The 20,882-nt window shown below is 38.5% G+C and overlaps 1 protein-coding gene across 1 annotated transcript in view; it reads right to left on the bottom strand.

Moving 5' to 3' along the window:
- Positions 1-20,882, bottom strand: part of TRIO (trio Rho guanine nucleotide exchange factor) — a gene marked incomplete at its 5' end in the record, with an annotated part of 134,475 nt that overhangs the window by 80,972 nt on the left and 32,621 nt on the right. Inside the window, 12 exons of the mRNA XM_009866530.1 lie at positions 1,858-1,947; positions 2,395-2,464; positions 3,529-3,638; positions 4,405-4,471; positions 5,005-5,120; positions 5,231-5,425; positions 7,327-7,449; positions 10,720-10,835; positions 15,617-15,731; positions 17,178-17,327; positions 18,513-18,704; positions 19,823-19,942. Of these exons, the coding sequence (XP_009864832.1) occupies positions 1,858-1,947; positions 2,395-2,464; positions 3,529-3,638; positions 4,405-4,471; positions 5,005-5,120; positions 5,231-5,425; positions 7,327-7,449; positions 10,720-10,835; positions 15,617-15,731; positions 17,178-17,327; positions 18,513-18,704; positions 19,823-19,942 (1,464 nt within the window). The remainder of the gene's footprint in view (positions 1-1,857; positions 1,948-2,394; positions 2,465-3,528; positions 3,639-4,404; positions 4,472-5,004; positions 5,121-5,230; positions 5,426-7,326; positions 7,450-10,719; positions 10,836-15,616; positions 15,732-17,177; positions 17,328-18,512; positions 18,705-19,822; positions 19,943-20,882) is intronic.

The raw sequence follows: 20,882 nt of genomic DNA, 5'->3' as shown, positions 1-20,882 counted from the left end.
ATAAAAGCCACAGCAATTACTTGTGTTGTGCATCTGCCTGCTCACTTTGTACACGCAAAAGATTATGACCTCCAAGGGTACCTGTGAAGTATTTTATTTTAACAAACCTAAATACAAATAGCAGTGATTAGGGATATCAAACACGTGACAACATTTTTTAAAAAATAAAATAAAAATTAAAATAAAATATAAAATAAGATATAAAATACTGTATTTCTTTTGTTACGTGCAAGAGAGAAAAGAAAAGAAATTTCAGTGTTGCAGGGAAGAGCCAGGACTATCACAGGAAGGCCAAAGTGGATGTCCCTTAGCACCACCTGCTAGTTTAACTGTTGATGGTCACAGAAAGCATTGTCCTCCACAAGAGGGAGCACGAAGTAACATTTTCTAACTAAAGGAAAGATATTACCAAATACTTAAAAAGAAAACAGCCACTTACAAAGTCACTCACAAAAAAATAATGACTTCCACAAAGCTAGGAGGAGAATCCTTCCACAAAGGAGGAGAATGGAATTAGATGATAACTAGATGGGATAATTGCAGATTTTAAATACAGCTGAACTTCAAGGCCAGCGTTTGTCACTTATATTACAGTATCAGATACATTTTGATCACACAATTTCAAACAGCAAGTTCTGCACTGCAGTTACGTGCTTTCTAAGCACAATTACAGCATCAGAAATCCCCAAGACAGGATACACATGATATTTTCACATAGTCCAGTGGTGGCATCAGTTGAAGCTCTTGAAGTTACCTGTGCACAGAATTAGCTCTTCCCACTTCTAACCCACTTCAGGTGGACAAGGGACGAAGAGCTCTGCATACATTGGTAGAACAGAGTGATCAAAGGCTGCTCCTTGGAAGTGATGGAAAGAACCTCTTTCTAATACAGTTTTATCAGAGCCTTCTGTTATTTTTTAAAATAGTATTTACTAAAATTTTTCTGATTTTTTTTCTGGCCATATCTGTCTGATTTCTTACAACTGATCTGCTTTTCTCCAAATACCAAAAGCTTAACAGAGACTTCACCGAAAAGCATTGACCCTACAATGTTTAGAATCCCCATCTCCTCAGTGACTAACTTTTAAAATCAACCCCAAGAACTTCAAGTATTTTTTGTTTGTTTAATTTTATTAAGTCCACACCTCTACTTCTACAGCTAAATCTTAAAAAAGTTTGTGGTGTCACTATACAGCTAGTGGCTCAGCGCAGAGGACAAGGAAACAAACATGGCTAGAGAGTACTCTAATCAAATCACCTGTAACTACCTGTTCAACAAAAACTCATTCAGTGTGGCCAAAATTCCCCTCTAAAACCTCTAACAGCTGCGGCACCTTGGTTCTTTCTTAAGCAGAATGTTACACGTAAACCAGGTAACTTTGGGACCGAATAAGCAAGGTGGTTGGTTTAGCAGCTCTGAATAATGGCAGTCATCTGAATTACCACTACATACAATTAAAATTTAAAAATGTAATGAAGAGTTCTATCTTTATTACATACTCTGCAATCTAAGAACATCCAAATGCTAAGAACTGAAGAAAAGTGCTTGTGAGAGCCGAAAATTCATGTCTCTGTTGTGGCTGCCAGAACCTGCTTCCATTTCTGAACTGCTCCAGTATGTGACCAGTGGCTTTTTACATTTGATTTGACAGCTTTATGAGACCAGCTGAACAAGTTGAGATCAGCTGAATAAGTTAATCATGTGAGATATAAGATTGATTTCCTTACACTGACACTAAACTGCAGCATTAATACAGGAAACTTGCATTTTCTTAAGAAAGTAGGCACTCAGTAGAACTGCAATACATGATTCAAACTGCCAAAGCATATTTTTTAAGATGGACACAAAATACTTACATCAAAATATGCTCCGGCATGTTCTAATATCAGCTGGGTAGAATCTGGCTTATTTTTACAGTAAGTAACATACATTTGGAATTTGTCTGCCTGTAGAACAAAATGCAAATTTACAGAGGTTATCAGAAAGCATCATTTCTGTCTTGAAGTTTTTACAGTTATCAGAGAGCATATCTTCTCTACAAAACTATTTTCCCACTCAAACTGGCAGTGTAAGAAAATACCTCAGAAAGTAAGACTGAAAACAACAGCAATGTGTGCAGGAGTAGATTATCCATAGCTAAGACAAAGATACTAAAACAAACCTGAACACAGGTTTAAGCAACTTGCATAAACTTCAAGAGCAGCTAAATAATGGCACCTGACAGCAATGTCTCAACTCTTTTCCTCCCCAGCAAAAAATACACACATTTTTACTCAAGTTTGAAGGAACAGGTACCTTCACAAATTTTACAAATTAAAAAAGGACCTGATGGCAATAATCTACCCCCTTCCTATCTCCCTTGTTACTTCTAAACATAGTTCTGACTTCTTTACCCAAGTAACGAAGCAGTGTCCAACATCTTCTGGTAACTGTTCATATTTTTCCAGCTCCTTGAGGAATATGCTATGGGTAGAAAGAAACAGATAGCACAAAGCATATGAAATATTTTCATTAAAGCAGTCGATATTGATCTATTGTCTGTGAATAAAGGTGGTAAGAAAACTTGCTGTATGTAATGCATACCAACAGTATGAGTTAAAAAAACAAAGATAACAGATAAAGTGTAATAACAGAACTAATATAGAATGTAATTCAATACAAACTGTAATGTGAAGATCAGAAATTGACCCAGCAGATATGCAGTTAATACACAGGAGTACTCAAGTAATAACTGCTGTTGTTGCTCATCAAGGTTTTTCACTGTTTCAGTTCCAAGAAAAATTCAGCCTTCATCTCAAAAGGAAAAGGAGGTGACTTGGTTTTTGGATGCTCAAGTTAACATAAAGCATAGAAAGGCCTGTATAATCAGACTCTGGAATATGAGTATTTTATTACTTCAAAGAATCCTAACTCAATACAAACACCAAAGAGTTAACAAAGAGGGAGCGTTCAGAGCAAGAATCCTGTATGCAGAGCAAGAATCCTGTACGCAGATCTGCCTAGGAACCATTCCACTTAGAAGTAACGCAGAGGGCAAGCCCCTTTCCTGCTTCATACTCAAGTAAATGCAATGGTGCAGCACCTCCACAGAAGATGCAAAGAGACAAGAAAAAGTAAGGATCCCTACTCCTTCCCACTAGCAGTTGCACTCAGAAATCAGGAATGAGGGTTCTGAAGGAATAACAGAGTTTTTAAACAGATATGTGTGCTGTATCTGTATTCAACTGAATTCAGCGTTTTCCATCTCTTCAGAACAACTAGAAAACCTACAACAAAATTTTAACGTACACCCATAACTTCTTTAAAGTTGAACGATGTCTGAGACTGAAAAAGGCAGTTTCTAATGTGTACCTACCTGACTGCAAAAAGCAACAACTGAAACAATTCAGCAACGTGACAAGAAATCCTTTAGATTTTTTTTAAGGAAAAGCATCCATTATTCATGCGCACAATATTCTCATTAGGAAATCTCTCAGGTCATCATTTGGATTTAGCAGTAACATGGAACTGGAAGATAAGTCACTCACTTATTGTGGAACTCATAGATTTCCTGCATGTTTCCAAAGATAATGTGTTCTTTGTTTACAATACCAGGTGGGATCTCCTCAACGCCGCTTGTCATTTCCCACAGATATGTCTGCCCAAAACAAAAAAAGATGCATGAAAAGTCATGACAAAGTCTGGACAGAAGCACCCAAGTACCTGTAAGCATGCATTACTGGAGAGATATCAGGGAAAGATCACACAGCATCAATTCCAGTTGTGACAGTCCCTGTTGTGTCAAATATACCCTGCTATTTTGACATTAAAATGCAAGTTCCAAAACTGACAATTTAACATAGTCCCTGAGACTTCACAATTTAAAATGCATAGTGTTCTTGACAACCTCTAACGCTTCAGGATATTTCTTATCAAGGTCATGTCTGCAGTTTAGAAGTTCATGCTTTGTGCAACAGCTAACACTGAACATTACTTGCTTCAGCATAACAATTACTGGGCACTTTTCCATGGAATCTCTCTGAATTTCTATTTGAAAAGCCAGCTAGTAGCAGAACATGTGATACAGATAATAAGAGAATTAACACAAGCTCTTCTCTATTGCTAGCAAAGCGAATAAAGTAAACCCCTCCTTTTTCCCTCCCCTCCGTAAAACAAAAACCCCTACACATTTATGAATTGGGAAAGCAGCAAATGCTGAAAGTCAGTACTAACAAAACCAAAACATATAGGCTGAATTCTGAAGTGGCTGATACCACATGTAATTTTAAGTTTATTTTTAATAGCAAAGATACTTAATTTTGCCCAATGACTGCAAACCAGTCATGCTCGGCCATTAAAACCAGAAAGAGAAGGCAACGGATTGAATCCTGTCTTCAGAGATTAGTGATAAAAAGAAAACTTACATCCATGCATTCCCGGAGGTCTCTTACGTAAGCCTTTTCTGTCTGAATTAGCTCAGCCATAATGAACCTTAGGTGACAACAGAAAGAATAATCAAATCTCAGTCTGTTAGATCATTATGAATGCATAATAACCAGAATTCATCTTTCTCCTCATCAGCTTCTGTTTCTCCACTGCTGCAAGAAAAATCTGAGAAATGAAACGTGAAGAGATGACAGATGAAGGAAACATAAGAGGTAACATCCCTCCATTACTAACCAGCGCAAAAAGAAATGGGAAAAAGAGATGGATTTTTTTTTCTCAAATGCTTTTCACTTGCTACAGTCATTTAACTGCTGTACTCCCTCCTCCCCTTACACATTTATTTCACATTATTGCTAAAAAGAAAAAAAGCATGTTATAAAATAAGTCTAACACAGTTTTGAAAGTTTTGACATGCTAGAAGTAACTGTGAAAACAAGTACAACAGGAGCTATTGAGTACTATCACTCTCTTTTTACCGTTTACCCCATTTCTAAGCTGCCAGACAAACCCTGACAGTTGTTGCATTATCATTACTGATTTATGCATTCTCATTGATTAAAAATAAATAAAATTATTACTCTTTCCTGCGGGCAGACTTTCGTTTTTCTTCATTAAGCTCATGAGCAGCATCACGCAGTTTCACCTCTGACCCAGGGACACTGGCTGGGATTATATCCAGCTGCAAGCTTTTGCTCTTTATTAAAGAAAGGAAGAATTGATTAAGGAAGGAGACAGGAAAAAACGATAGCTAAATCAAATGCAAGCAAAGGTTGTTTGTTGTCATCGCACCCAAATTTCTCTTACCGATTTATTGGAATCTGAGGAAATACCCAGAGCTTTCTCTAAAGAGGTCCTGTATTTCTCCATGCGCAGAGAAAAGTCTCTGTACCTCTTATCCACTGCTGTGACACATTTTTTAATCTCTGTTGCATGAGCATGCCCTTTTTCACAAAAGCCATCAGCCAGCTGTATCAACAACTTCACCCTCTCTTTGGTTTGCTATGAAAACAGGAAAATATCGAACAGTTACGAGCTCTACCTGTCATGAAGGGGGTCATTTTGTGTAACCTGGTACCAAGTGCCGTTCGAGAAGCCATCAAAGTAGCTACCTTCCTCCTCTCTCCTCCCAGAATTCCTTTAATCAGACACATTTTTCTTAATGGAAATAGCACAAGAGGAATATAGGTTTCCTTGGCGTTTATTATTGCATGACGAGAAGTATTCTTCTTTCAAAAATGTGCTCTATATCTAGCCCAGAGATTAAATTCTGCTAGGCAAGCTTTTCAGAGCATGGGTATTCTCCTTGCATCAATACAAAGGGGGTTTGATGCCAAAGAGGATATTTTGTTCATTACCACTGAAACACTGGTACAGGACCAGGCTTACACTCTCCAGAATCTACCTCCTTTAGATATCACTGAAACACTGACATGGAGATAAGTTTTGTTACATGCTTTACATTTTTAATGGATTAAGACTATATTCTTGAGATCTTTTTTTATATTATGTTTTGTCATCACACAATTGTGAGAAATCAAGAGAACAAGTAGCGAACACCAAATCTGTACCTACTAAGTGCTTTTCTCAACTAACAAGCTGCCTAAGACCATGCACCTTCTTTAACGTAGATCATAAATCATCCACAATGGAGGAATTTCTATCTCTACATCACTCTCTCTGATACCATGTCAGAGTAAAGAGTACTGTCAGGGCCCTTGGTAACAGCGAGTTAAGCAAAACAGCCAATAAAAACTCATCTCTTTTATGTCAGTAGGAAAATGAAGCATTTGTCCATTTATTTTTTTAATATGTTTTTTTCTTTCCTAATAGGTCCTCATCCAAGCATCTTTTTTAACTATGGGATTAGCAAAGGCTAATACATCCTCCCAACAGGTAGGAAAACGTCAAGGGAGTGGCACTAACAACATCCTTTCAAAATGGGCACCCACGTCATCTGCTGACTGACAGAGGAAACAAGGGGGGCAGTGGTGCTCTGCACGCTGGAAGGGATCCAGCAGAACAGAGGCTGGAGCCTCTGTTCTCCTGGAGAGGAAAATCTAGGTTCAAAAGGCGTAAGTGTTCCTCCTGGATTCCCCTTCCTCCCTTCCTACATGCCCCATGACCAACTCCATCTCCAAGTCTTTTCTGAGGTGGCCCTTCACGCGAATGAACACTTGCTTACTTTCTTGGGCTCTAGTATTTCTCCACGAAGACTGAGGAGTTGAGAGGTGGAAAGAGGTGACAGTCTGAGCAGGTGACAAAATGAAACACGGAGACAGACAAGGCTACATAAGCTTGGGTATCTCAGTCATGCCCTAGTTGCCTGTCTTTCACTTGTGAAGACTGATGAGCCTCAGAAGTGACATATGCATCTCTCTACAGGCCTCCAGAGATGTAGAATAAAATAATGTTGCCATGGCTCAACAAGTTACAGCAGAATCACAGAATGCTTTACTAAAATGAGTAATCTAACAATTAAAGCTTTATTCTTTCTACTATCTTCTAATTAAATCACAGCTGAATAACAATATGCCTTGTATTTTATAACCTAAATGAACATGCAGTAACCCACAGACACAAGGATCTAAAAGTTGAAATCAAAAGGTCCCGCAAGATTTGTAGGTTTTTCTATAAATATTTTTAAGCTATCTCACTATGATTCTGCCATGGGACATCAACAGCGTGCAGGGCTACTGGAGCTCCAGTAACAGTGATTGTTTTCTGATTAATTTTTGGTTTATTCTTTTCCCAGCAGAAACACAAAGAGAAAGCCACTGCAAGTAAACAAATATTGATGGATGTATGCTTAGGGGTTTTTTTTGGGGGGGAAGGGGGAATTTGGGTTCTTCTGTGTTTTAGGTCTGTTTTTTTTAAAATCTTACATAATTTATTTATTTTACCTTTGCTGTGATCTGAAACTCCTCGTGTTCTTTCAATAGCTCTTGAGTGTGCTGGATACTGGAGCCAGTGGAAGTATGTGTGGATAAATAAAACTCTCCATTGTCATGAATCCATTCCAGAGCCTAAATAAAGCAATAATGAAAAGTAAGAGAAGGCAACACACATGTCAATAGAAACCATCTGTAAACAGTATTTCACAAACACAGGTTGGCCACAGGTAAATTTTACTCTACATCACTTGTGGCAATCACTTCATACCTCTGCAGCATCAGTTTGTAATTCTGAAATAATTCATTTAGTCTATGAAGTAATGCTGAAAGAATTGAAATGACATGAATCTGAATGCTTCAGGGAAGTTCGCTACTACAGAACTATAGTAGTCCACTACTGAAAGGTTCTAACTGACTATTGTCCTTCTGTTAGTATGCGCCCCAACTCAGCAGAAATTACTTCTTTAAGGGCATCATAAGACAGCTGCACTCAGAAATACACATTTTCCCAATTGGAAAAACGTACGTAAGACTGTCAAACATGTAGGCTAAACTTTCCAAGCCCATAAGATTTAACTATCATTTCACTCTTTGGTTGACGTGTATTCCAGCCTCACAGAGTATGGCCTGTAGTTATATGTACTTCTAGAAATTAAACGTGCAGTAGCTGAGGAACCATGAGAGATATCAGTTGAACCAATCAATGTATGCATAGGTAGTAAAATACAAGAACCAATAACTGCAAACTAAAATTGCATCTCTTCCACATCTTGGCACCTTACTCCTTCACTATTATGAACCATGCTGATCCATATTACTATGTTCTACCCACATTAGTATTTGCTGCCCTTTTAAGCATAACTCAGTAGTTGTGTGGAATCCTATTCTCCGGCTACCAGAAAGACTCCTCTCAAACTGCTGCATAAGAGTAAAAAGTAAAAAAAAATGTAACTGAAGACTGATATTATCAAGCCGTTTTGCAGCTCTAAATACAGGCTACTACAACAGTATGCAGAGGCACATTAACTCAGAAACTTTTTTGTTCTGACAAAGCCAGTATCAGAAGTTCAAAGAGTTTAATGCAGCTTGCTTAGAACTGTCGTGTTACTAAATGCTTGTGCATCTTCAATAAATGCATACAGCAGTAGACAAACATTTAATATCCCAAAAGAAAAAGTCATTGGCTGACAGTGTGTCCTCATTCCTCCTTTCACCTCTCATACTTTCAGTTTACTCTTCTACCTATGCACATAAGCAAAAACAGGAAAAGCTTTATCTGGTGTACAGGAGAGATGTATTTCCCAAGAGCATAATCTTACACTAAATCAGAAAAGGCATAGTCTGTATTATAATTCCACCAACAATTTAAACTCATCAAGGCCGTGACTGAACAACTTTGGTTCTCTTTCTTCCGCTTTGGATGCTTTTGGTACAAAAACTAAAGCGAGTAGAAAGCCTTCAAAATCCAACACTGAATGTGTGAATGCCAGGATGTCATTCACCCAGTCACATACTAGTGCAGATGCAAGCCTGGGAAGATGGGCCTCTATTTTTCAAGTACTTTTCCACCATCACTGGTGGAAACAAACCAACAACTCTTGGGCTACTGTCAAGAAAAGGGATATTTCAACCAACCACCCATATGCAGCTTCGATCCCCGTTCGGTCCCCATGTGCTGCCTGATCTAGTTGAGAGGCGTCCCTGCCCATGACAGGGAGGTTGGATTAAATGATCTCTGAGGTCCCTTCCAGCCTAGGCCATTCTGTGATTCTGTGATATTCGTTGTAATGTCAATCTCTGCGAGCGAAGACTCATACGGACAAGCAGCATGGCTATCGATGATCATACAAGCAACACGTATTGTCATACTTCTCAATTTCAGCTTTTTAATCTCCACCTTTTTTTGGTGAGTTTAATACACATTGCTGGGAAAAAAAGCTTCCCCTCCTCAAATGTTGCCCTTCATAATTTTTTTACTCTAGAGACACAATATGACAGAAAGTTCATCTTGCTGTTAATACCTACAGTTTAGACCAGCTCTCATTTCACATGAGGCTCAGTACTGTATGTTGGGTAGACATCACCATAGAAGAAAAGGAGAAATCAATTTAGAGATCAGGTGAGATTTAAGAGTCTACCATTGTCCTCACAAACTACTATGGAATCTGCTCCCATTGGCAGGGCATCAAGTTCTGAAAGCTCAGAGAACAGGTTACTCCAAACAGATATCTAGATGAAGAAAAGAACATTTTCTATTTTTTGGCTAATCGCTGTGGAGTCCATGTATGGTTTGGTCTGCTTTGTGATGATTGAACTGGAGATTGCTGTAAAATGGGATTTACAATGAAAATGCTGACAGATCTTTATTTCCGGTGTTTGACGGTTAGTCAGTGATCTCTATACAAAAGCAAGTAGGTCATGTGCTTGGAAGAGGTTGGAGTTAAGGTTATTGAAAAGTGGGGTAGGAGGCAGCGAAGGGGGGTGATGTTGTTTTTTTAAAGAGGTATTACTCTTTAACGTCACTCCAAGATTTATCTTGCCTTACTCTCTTTGTGAAAGCACAAAAGATAGACTTGAGGCTTCTGCCTCCATTGGCTGTCAGGAAGAAATAAAATAAAAAAACCAGGTTTTGGAGTTGTTTAAAGTAGATCTAACCATATTTCACACTATAGGCGTTGTGTCCGTTTTCTGCAGAACAGGAACAGATAGCTTCCTTTCTTTGTCCTATATCTAGTTAATAAAAAAAAAAAGTAAAAAGAAATATTGCAGATGTCTCTCTGCCTTGAAACTTCCTATTTACTTTTTTGTCTTGTGCTTTGATTAGTGAAGGGAATGTTTTTTGTGTGTGGTGGTTACTTAACAGTTCTTTTCAGACTGATAAATTCACAAAAATACAAAGAGGTGGGTCTACCATGCAATAAAACCACAAAACCAAGTATACTGGAAAAACAAAGTCTTTTAGTTATTATTGCTTACTGAGTTATTCAACCTGGCAATTTTGTAGAACTGCCAATCAATTTAATTAGTTTATTTCCCCCTCCAGCAGCTGAGGTAAATGTTGCTGCCTGTTATTTCCCTGGTCAAACTAGCTGTCTTTGTAAAAGTTAACAAGTATAACTACTTGTCAAACATAAGCTTGCAGAAATGAGATACACCATTACCATTTGTTTCTGGCAGAAACAAAACACCACTTTTAAGTTTTAGCAGTAAAGATGCCCCGCCTCAACGGATTTAGTTGTTCTGTATTAAAAAGAAGAGCAACAATTTCACTTAATCTCTGTTTTAATCACTGATCTTTCAGCCATTTGAAAACTTGAAGCCAACAGCAAATATTTTATTGTGGGACAAGTCAGTGTATGTCAAACCTTGATCACACCGAAGATTTTTATATAAACCCCTCACCTGTTTGGCACTTCTTTCAAACACCACATACTGCTGACATTGATCAAGACGTCTTTTACGCATGGTCCAATAATGCAGCACACGGTTCTCCCTCTGGAAGAGTTCATTCAAGATATCTAAAGAAATGAAAATATATTCAACAGAGATTATATCAACCGATTTCAAAATATCACATTAAAATCAGCAGAATAAATTACTTTTTACTGTAGAATTTACAATACACTTATTTCTCTGACATTTTGTTTTGCTCTTTTTCCTGACATTTGTGAAACAGAGAATGTTCCTTTTCCATTATTATTTACAGAAATGTTGGTTAAATAAACTAGAGATGCAATTAAAACTTACTACTGACAACTTTTTTCTCTCAAATACTTTTCACACAGGGATTGACACTGTTTATAACAGAAGTGAAAATGTAATCTGATGAAGATGGTTCTTGACGGGGTTTCCTCAGAAAGAACAAGCATGCACAAGTAATCACAACATGGTTAACATCCGATATCAATCATAATAAAAAAGCTAACTTCTGTGAATATATCAGTCTCCTATAAAATATTTTAATAATTTAATACGTATGGGCAAATACATAACCTTAGGTCACTACAAGAACAAAAGCAACATAAACAGATACTAAATGCACAGAAATCTGAGTAATAAAAACCACACAAGTAGTATTGTATTATTATTGTACTAGTATGTTAAAAAAATAAGTCAAACTAACAGCAGTATAATTAAGCTGATACATTCAAATATGAGTGTTCACTGAGCCTTGAGAGAATTTCCAAGTAATCAAATAATTAACTCCAAAATTTGTTATTCCATTCCTCAGTATCAGAAACCGTCTGTCATTGAGAAGTCATATCCAAATTCCACCATTAACCTGCAATTCCATATGACTGGCTTATAAATTCTTCCTGGATAGCAAAGACCTTCTGATTACAATATGCAGAAGATTTACTCTGAACCTTGCTTTTTAATGTTTACTGTGTTGGTTTTTTCTTCAAAGAAATCCTAGCAGTTTCTTGTGCAGCTCACTTTACCCACTGCTTCTTCCAGAGCTGCAGCCCTACAAGACTTTGTAGCTACTGTCACCCCCAGATGAAAAGCTGAAAAACTGAAATGGGGACACCCAATGCCTCTGTCAGAAGTGCACAGAACCCAAGGGGAGGTCTATCAGAATCAGAAAAGAACACAAAAAGGCTCAGTCTTCACAGTAACACTTGCTTTTCTCCTTATACCCATAGCTGGCTACTTTCCCTAATTATGACTGGAGGCTATCAGGCCTGTTACGGCCTCTGCACTCCTCTGCCCCTCTGTGTGCATCCACCATGCCTCCCATCCCCAAGAATAACCACTCCAAGAAAGTCTGACAGAGAAGCTCAAATAAAGGCACCCTGAGGGTGAAAGCATCTCTCTATCTCTACCAGTGATCTGGTAGAGATCTCTACCACTGGTCACAGTCTTCCTGAGGATTATGAAACCTGCCTCCATCATTGCCAACATCCTCCTGCTTGGAAGCACCTTATTCCCTCTGGCCACAGTGCACTGAGATCACCCAAGACTTGCTTTTGGTCGGAATCTGGTCACTGCAGCCAAGGTTTTCTTCCTGCTGGGCAGCCTACCCTCAAATAAGCCTCAACTGATCTGTCCTTTAGCCAAGCCATGAGCTGATCCTCACCTGCTTTCTCCGTTTTATTTCTGCCTTACGCCACCTCCAAAACACTTGCTCAGAACATATGCAAGATTTTGGGGGGTGGAGGAGCGGGACACAATTACCGTTATACAATGCAACACACCCAGCTGGACGCACCATATCAAGAGATGTCTTGAAAGTGACACAAGTGAAGTAGTTCTGACAAAGAGCAAGCAAGGTGAATTTAGCTTATTGGAATAGCATTTGTTCTGTCAGGACATGATACAGATGGCAAGCCAGTGAGAGATATTTGGCTGGGCACAGGCAGTGTTACTGCCAGTAATTTCTTGGACTGACAAGGAAGAGAGAAAATATTCTATAAAATACTAGAGGAAGTTGTAGCACATCAGTATTTAATGCTAGGCTTTGATGAGCAGCTCTATCTCAAGCCTTCTTAACTACAGTCCCTGTTGTTATTTTCTCTGATTCTAACATTTGTCAGGATTGTTTCCTGAACTTTCGGCTTATCCTCCAGGCTTGGAGAGCTTTCAGCTGTCTCTATGCATCCTGCGCTCTCTATCACTCCATCTAAAAATATAAGCACCACTAGGCAAGTTCCTGCACCACGGTCAGTTGCAGCCCATACAGCAGAGACAGAGGTAACACAGAAGCACGTGAAATGAGCAGCTCAATTTCTGAGCTTACAGCAATGGTCACCGACTGAATCCACCTGCCACAGCACAGTTTCAGGCCACAACTTCTTAAAATCCAGCTTTGGCGTGATGTCAGATACAGTATTTGGATACTCTTAACTGCAGGTCAAGGACATGATTTACACTGGTGGGAAAGGACAGAGGGACACCTCTCAGAGTTCAGTACCACTGTGATACCTGTTTCCTGTGAAGTATGTGCTTAGCTACACCTTGCCTAGAGTAATACACTGCCTTTCTAGATAACATAATCCGCAGCTGGGAATTCTTTTTATTATTCTTACGGGAATTCTTATTATACATGATTCTTATCATGTATGCCACTGAATGAGGTTTCTAAAAATATTCAGCAGTTCTGCAGAAACTCAAGGATTATAAAAGTTTTTAAACTGCTCATTTATATATTATATACACAGTGTTCCACACCTGAGTACCAGTGTGTAATGGTCCAGCAGAACACATGTAATCTCTATTTCACCAAAGAGAAATAAACATTCTCTTATTTTTTTAATCTATTTAGAAAAGAGATGAAAAGGTATTTTTTTTCCTTACATTTCCTTATATTTGAACAGGAAGATAGAGTCAATTTTTAAATCATTTGATCAGCTAACACCACACCACTGAGACCTAAAAGGAGGGAGTCCTTGCTAGGTTTATCTTGACTCATGTTTAACTCCCAGAAGCATATATTACATGGCTTATAGGGAGCATATAGCTTATTTTTTTCCTGCTTGGGGATTTTTGTTGTTTTTTTGTTTCTTTTTAAACATGTATCATTCATCCAGAGTTTTAAATGTACACAAAACATGCATAGCACTATGGTTCTTAAGAAAATTAGCAGAGACTTTTTTTCTCATGTGAACACATTTACATTTCTCAGAATCATTGTTTCTACACTGATTTCACAAAGTTTGTCTAAAATTCCTAACCCTTTTTTCTTACACAATAAATGTGGTAGCTATAATTTCCTGCTTGCTTCTGCTTTTGTTTTCTTTGTCTACTACTAAGAGAAGAGCAAAGTGGTAAATGTCAGCAACACTTCTTCAGTTATTGATTCTTTCAGCATTTGTGTTGAGATTTTGTCTTGCACAGTTTATAAATGTTTATGCCTTGGGAACAGAGGAAAAACAATCTTTTGTCTTGGCTCTACATGCTCAAAGTTTCAACTGCCACAATCCAATTATTTCCTTAGAGTGAAAAGTATCGCTAATAGTCTATTATCTCTCAAACACAAAAGTATCAATACAAGGAGATTTTCAATTTGAGTACTGTCAGATACATGAATAAGTTTAACACAAACTCTTTTCCCCTTGTAGTAAAGAGAAACAGTGAGCATATCCTCTTCTAATAGAGTCATTAAGTAATTTAAGAGTGGAAGTGACCTCTGGAGGCCATCTGTTCCAATCTCCTCCTCAAAGCAGGACTAACTTCAAAGGTTTTTCAGGGGCAAGTTCAACTGAGTTTTAAAAAATCCCAAGAGCAGAGATTCTACTACCTCTCTGGGCTACCTGCTCTACTCAGTGCTTTCTCACTCTTGCTGTAACACTTTCTCCTTCCTTCTATTTAGAATTTTCCTTCCCGCAACTTTTTCCCCCGGTCCTATTGCCATGTTCCTCTGAGTTTGGCTCAATCCTCAGCATAACTCCCCTTTGGGTAGTTAGAAACAGTAATTAATTTCGAGATCCCTTCCAACCCCTATCATTCTGTGATGCTGTGATTCTGTGAATTAGATTTCTCTGGTTCTAAGCCTGTAGCATAGCCTGAGTGCTCAGTTACACCATGAATTGAGCAGGATGCAACTGGCAAATGAATTAGTAACAGGGAATATTTATTTCTGAATCTCTCAGATCTCTGTTCTGCCTACCTCACCAATCAGTTAAGGACATCCTATTAACTTCTGTACTTTTGTCCCCAGGAGTTCTACAGATTTCTCTCTCTACTTCCTTCTCCACAGCGTATGTTACACCTTAAAGGTGCACTGCATTGGATAAATCCTAGCAAAAGCCATACCCCATCTAATGGTTCTTTTCTCTCCCTCACCTCAGCTACTACCTATTTCCATGTCTAATTGAAACAAAATGTTAGCTATCCTATACTTCATGAAGTTCCTACAGGAAGGGCCCAAGGGCATCATTCGAGGGATTATCTTGTATTACATTGGCACTCTCATGGAACTCGCAGAATGCACCAGAATAACACAGTAAGTAAGCTCACAGTTATCAGCTCCCATTTGGCTTCAGACCAAACATTATCATGTGGAAGTTTACTATCTCATTTTCTCAACAAATGCAGCACATTGGAGTCTCAAACTGAAAGGAGATTAAGTGTAAGCAGGAGATAAATAAATTAAAAGCAACTTCTTTTGAGTATAAGAGAATTTGACGACTGGCAGCTCCTTCAAAGTGTACGAGCAGCTTTAATTATATCCTGTTAAGCCTGACAGGACCCTTTTCCACTTGGGCAGGCTTCACTCCCCTATCTTCACACACACCACAGCACATGATGATCACACCCTTTGGAGAAAACAAAAAAAAGAGAACAAGAAAATCCTTACTTTTTACTTGTTGTTCAGGTGCTTTGATGTGCGTCACCATCCCTGGCATGTTTACGCTGTTCCTGTGCAGGTATTTCAGGAAGACATCAGCATTCCTCCGAGCCAGAGTGCAAGCCTAGAAAGCCATCGGTATTGCTTTATTTGAAGTTGCACAAATATACATCCACAAAGAGATGAAGGACTTTCCTCATCTTCCTTTTCTGCATTTTCCATCCTCTCCAATTTTAGAAGGCGTTGTTTGTTAAATCCTTCTACAAGTAAGCCAACCTAGCCATTAAAATAGTTTTCCCAATAAAAAGCACTTAACCATTACATATCCAGTAGGAAAAAAAACCACACACCATCACCAAACAAAATGCTATCCCTTTTTATCTCAAGATCTTGAAAAGCAATTACTTGTTCTTAGAACTTTCAGCATGACTCAGAGCTCACAGAGAAGTTTGTTTTAGGTATGTGCCACTTGAAGTCATTTATTGTGTAAACAGAGTACACATGCTTATGTACTCACCTGGATATTTCAAAACATCCACCAGTACTTTAAACAAAAACTAAATGCTCTGCTGAAGTGAAACCAGAAGTGCTAAAACACTACTACACGCCCTTAAAATATTAAGACAAAACCTTGAGAGCTTTCAGCCCTCACCACTGAATTGCCAACACTCAGCTCAGCTGCCTTCTTTGTCTTAAGGCTGGCTGCCTTATTTTTAATAAGCAGAACATGAATTGCTACTTTAAAACATTAGATGAAGGTAGCATTGTTTGATACAATAACAAAGACACTAAGACATTTCTTATATTGTTTTAAAACAAAGTGGTAACTCACATGCCACCTGCAGAAAAATCTATTTGACAGTATACTTAGAGCTATGCTAATATGTTTTTGAATGTGTACTGAGTACAAAAAGGCTTTGAATAAAAAATGAGTTTTATACTCTCAGTAGTCTTTCAAGGTGATGCTGGAAAAGTTTTTTGTTACAAGGTTAGCTACACTGCTTTGCAAGTATCCACTGCACATTTATTCAGTATGATTGATAATTTTCTTTGCCAGAACATTAGCTGGACCAAACCCCTTTCATTTATCTTCAGACTATTATACAAACGCAACCATCCCCAAATGCTTGCATAGCAATTCTCTCCTTCCGTACTCTACTGTGGTCCAAGTAGATCTGAGCGGTGCTCTGAAACACAGACAGCAATGGCACTATGTGACTGTCACTTCTCTGCCAAAGCAGCAGCCTTTAAGCATTCTTCAGAATGACAGTTGCTCAAAGCAGTGATTCCCAATTCCTCTTCAGTCACAGTGGGAGACCTGACATCTATTGGAGTTCAACAGGAAAAATATTTATACAACTGGCTACAATTTTATGCACTTGGCAGTATTCTCCTAATCACTGTCAAAAGCAGTTAACGTGGTGCTTCCCACATCTTTGCAGTTTGGGACATACCTGTAGCTTTGGAATGGGCATTGTTGCTTTCCATATACATTTCAGCACTGTTGGAGTGAGCATTTGACTGCATGCTTTCCAGACACAAAAGATCACAAAAAAATGGCAAACCTTACCTTTAGAAATGCCTCCTTCTGTTCCAGGTGTTTGCTTATCATGGGGGTAACATGATCTGTTTCAGAGTTGGGACCCAGCTTGTCTGCTCCCCCACACCAGTCTTCTTCTCGCTTATATTCTTGCTCCAGGCTTTCCAGCACACTGCACACCTATCAGGAAAAAGAAGTCCGAATCAAATATAATTCATTGAGACAAAAATTCAAAATTCAAGCCAGAAATTGGGAAAACGAATCTACTCCTTATATATATATATACACCTTAGCATCTGACATATTTTGACTGAGACTTAAGAGAAGGCGACAAACTGGCTGTAGGTTTGCAAGCACTGGCCTGCTTACACGGAATTGCTCAGAGGCTATTCCTAAAGTTGGGCACCTTTCTCTACCTCTGTCACCGCACAGCTCCGAGTGGGCTTAAGATACGACTGCAGAGAAATCAACCTTGCCAACCTTCCCCCTAACTTTTCTGTGGACAAAGAGAAAGAAGAGCTGTTTTTAATATGACTCGCACACATAACCCAGAATTATCCATCTGAAGTACTTCTGTTAAAACATTGGTGCAACTTGTTCATGGCTTAAGCAAAACTTCTTCAAACAAGCAGAAGTCCAATTAAGTGTTTTTATAGCATGTTTCATCTTGAAAATCTTACACAAGATTTTTCTCAATTAAAAATAAGAATCTGAGGAATATTAAAGTGGAGTAGTAAAAGATTCCAGTCTTCATCAATCGCTGGACTTTGACAGTATACCTTCTTTAAAGGTGGCTAACTGAAGTAACTGTAGCCAGACCAAACACAGTCAGTACAATTTGTCTACTATTCATTTACCATAGAATGATCTCAATGGAAAGGATCTTTAAAGATCATCTATAATCCAATCTCCTTGCCATGGCCAGGAACATCTTTCAGTAGATCAGGTTGCTCAAAACCTGGTACAAACTGACCGAGCACTTCCAGGGATGGAGAGTACACAGAGGTCTCTGGGCGACTTCCTCCAGTATTTCACCACCCTTGCAGCAAAGAATTTCTTCTTTACATCCAATCTAAAACTACCGTTTTTCAGTGTAAAACCATTGCCCCTTGTCTTGCCACTACAGGCCTTGAAAAAAAATCTTTGTCTTGTAAGACTCCTTTATATACTGAAAGGCTGCAACACATGGTTTCTCTTTCTAAGGCACCTGGTAAGAGGATTTGCTTCTTCTATTTTTTCTATAACTGCAGTTGTTCCCAAATTAAATATAGACAGACTTTGTCAACTATTTATTTAGGTAATGTTGTTTTATGCCACAGCAAAGAATTAACCAAGGCAGCCACAGATCATGCAGCGTTTCTGTACCTGTTCCGAAGTTTTATAGAAGGCAACAGAGGCATTCACAAGCTTGAGACGGTCCTCCATCTTCAGCATCAGTTGTTGCCAGTGGGAAGCAACCTTCTCTGCACACTCCCGGATCATATCCATATCGTAGTGTTTAGCCTGCAGCATTGCTTCCGCCTTCTGCTTAACCTGCAGGGCACTTTGATGCGTTTTCTGACAGGAGGTGAAAATTCAAGAGTTCAGTGGAGCACCTGGGTTCATTTTCTTGGAGACCTCAAAGGCTCACATTTCCACTGGGGCAATGACACTTCTACACATGTGCACAAACACCCATCAACTAAAAATAACTGTCAATAATAGTTATTGCATGACTTCGCTATGCAAATACGAAGGAAATAAATCCTGTAGACACGTATCATTGATAATGACTAGCAGTTTGTAAGCAATAGCCACTGCTTAGCACTAAGACACACACAGCATAATTATGTTGCAATACACTCTGTCATAATTATGCATTTCATGTTGATTTTCTTTCCCTTCATGGTGAGGAAAAAGAGAAGATGGAAAGGATGTATCTTATTTTGGCTTCATGTAAGTATTGTCCTCACATCTTTACCACAGCCTTCTGCACATCAGTAGTGATTAAATTAAGGTGAAGGCATGCAGGCCAATACAAAAGACAGCCCTCCATCTATTGGAAGCAAATTTTTTAACTCTAGTTGTCTGTGTAAACACATACTTGACTAAAATCTGGAACCAGTAACTATAATACGTACTGAGTAATGTTACATTCGTATTTATTTGTAAATTCACATATACCTAGAGGTGTCATGATTTTTACATCTAAGAGTTACCAAAGCTCTCAAAATGAGGGTACATACAGTGCAAATTGTAAAAAAAAAGAAAAAGAAAAAAAAATCAGGTGGGGAGAAAAAAAAAAGAAAAAAAAAAGAGGATAAGCATAAAATGCTACCAAATAGCAGTGATATGACCAATCTGGTAAAATTGGTTTGAAGTCACGTCAGGAAGATGGGTACTGTATTCTAACAAAGGAAAACACTATTTTTAGTAAAATTGCTGTGAAGAGCTATCACTTTACAAAGACACAAACAGGTACTGAGAAGATGTGCTCACCTGGAACTGCAGCTCCAAAACGAACAAGAACAAAAAATACATCTTCCCAGTGAGTGTGTTAACCTCTTTGCCATAAGATGATTTAAACAGCTATTTCTAAACTCAAAATACCATAGAGTGAACCCCACAATGCTATTTGGAGACTCACAAACACGGCACAGGATTTCTTGGCTATGGTCACTGAATGATGCTTTTACCTCTATTGCATGTTGGAACTGCTCGTGCTCCCTCTGTAACTGCTCTGCCTCCTGCAAAGAGCTAGCAGTGATAAGCCCAGCATTTAACATTGACTCTCCATTTCGGATCCAGCCCAAAACCTGTAACAAAAGAGAGGGCCATGAAATATGCAATTCCACAGCCAAGTAGCAAGGAAAACATCATTGCTAGGGACAAAAACAATTAGGGTCACATGTAGTACTAGAACTGATGACTAAACTCATTAATTATGTATTTACATTATATATTCAATTAATGACCTTCAGTGTGATCTCACTTAGCTGATAATTCCTGTCTTTCAGTCAGCTACACATGCTTGTGGTTTCAGTTTATATTCTGAACAAGGTTGTGTTTCTGAATACTACTTCTGTCACCTAGAAAACAGGAACAAGTGATGAGCAGTGTTTGCCCAACAGCTAATGTCAGTAATGTAAATTGAGGATATGCAGCTCAATAAAAAGTAAGTAAATAATTTAAAATATTAATATTGAGAAAAATGTGACCATTTGAGCATCTTCTAATTGCCTAAAGATTTTTTATTTTCAGAAAGTGCCTTCTTTGACATGTTTGCTGAAACTAGAAGAATCCTTAGGTGGGAAGAAGACTCAGGAGGCCACTTCGTGCATCCCTTACCAAGAGCAGGAACATGCAACCTTAAGGCCTCTCCTGAAAGATCTGTGCCTTGTTTGTTACTCAAGACTCCAATCCTGCACTTTCATCAGATATTTTATCACAAGTCTTCTTTCTAATAGCTAACACTCAAGTTTCTCTCGCTTTAATTTTGACTCTTTACATTTCTCCTACCCTCAATGGGTGGGTGTGGGTGTGTGTGTGGGGGGGTGTGGGTGTGTGTGTGAAGACATTTTCTCCCTCTTTGCATCAGCTTTCTTGTTAACCTCTCCTTTCTCCATCAAGAACATTACCTGATTCCTTCCTCTAGACTCCTCTTTTCTTCTTGACCACAGTCTTGTCAATCTCTCTCATATGAATTAGCCACATTATTTTTCTTATTGCTCTTTTATTAGCTCTTTCCATTTGATA

This window comes from Apaloderma vittatum, unplaced genomic scaffold, assembly GCF_000703405.1.
Source record: "Apaloderma vittatum isolate BGI_N311 unplaced genomic scaffold, ASM70340v1 scaffold2153, whole genome shotgun sequence".
Classification (NCBI taxonomy): Eukaryota; Metazoa; Chordata; class Aves; order Trogoniformes; family Trogonidae; genus Apaloderma; species Apaloderma vittatum.
This window is presented reverse-complemented; position numbering and strand designations above follow the sequence as displayed.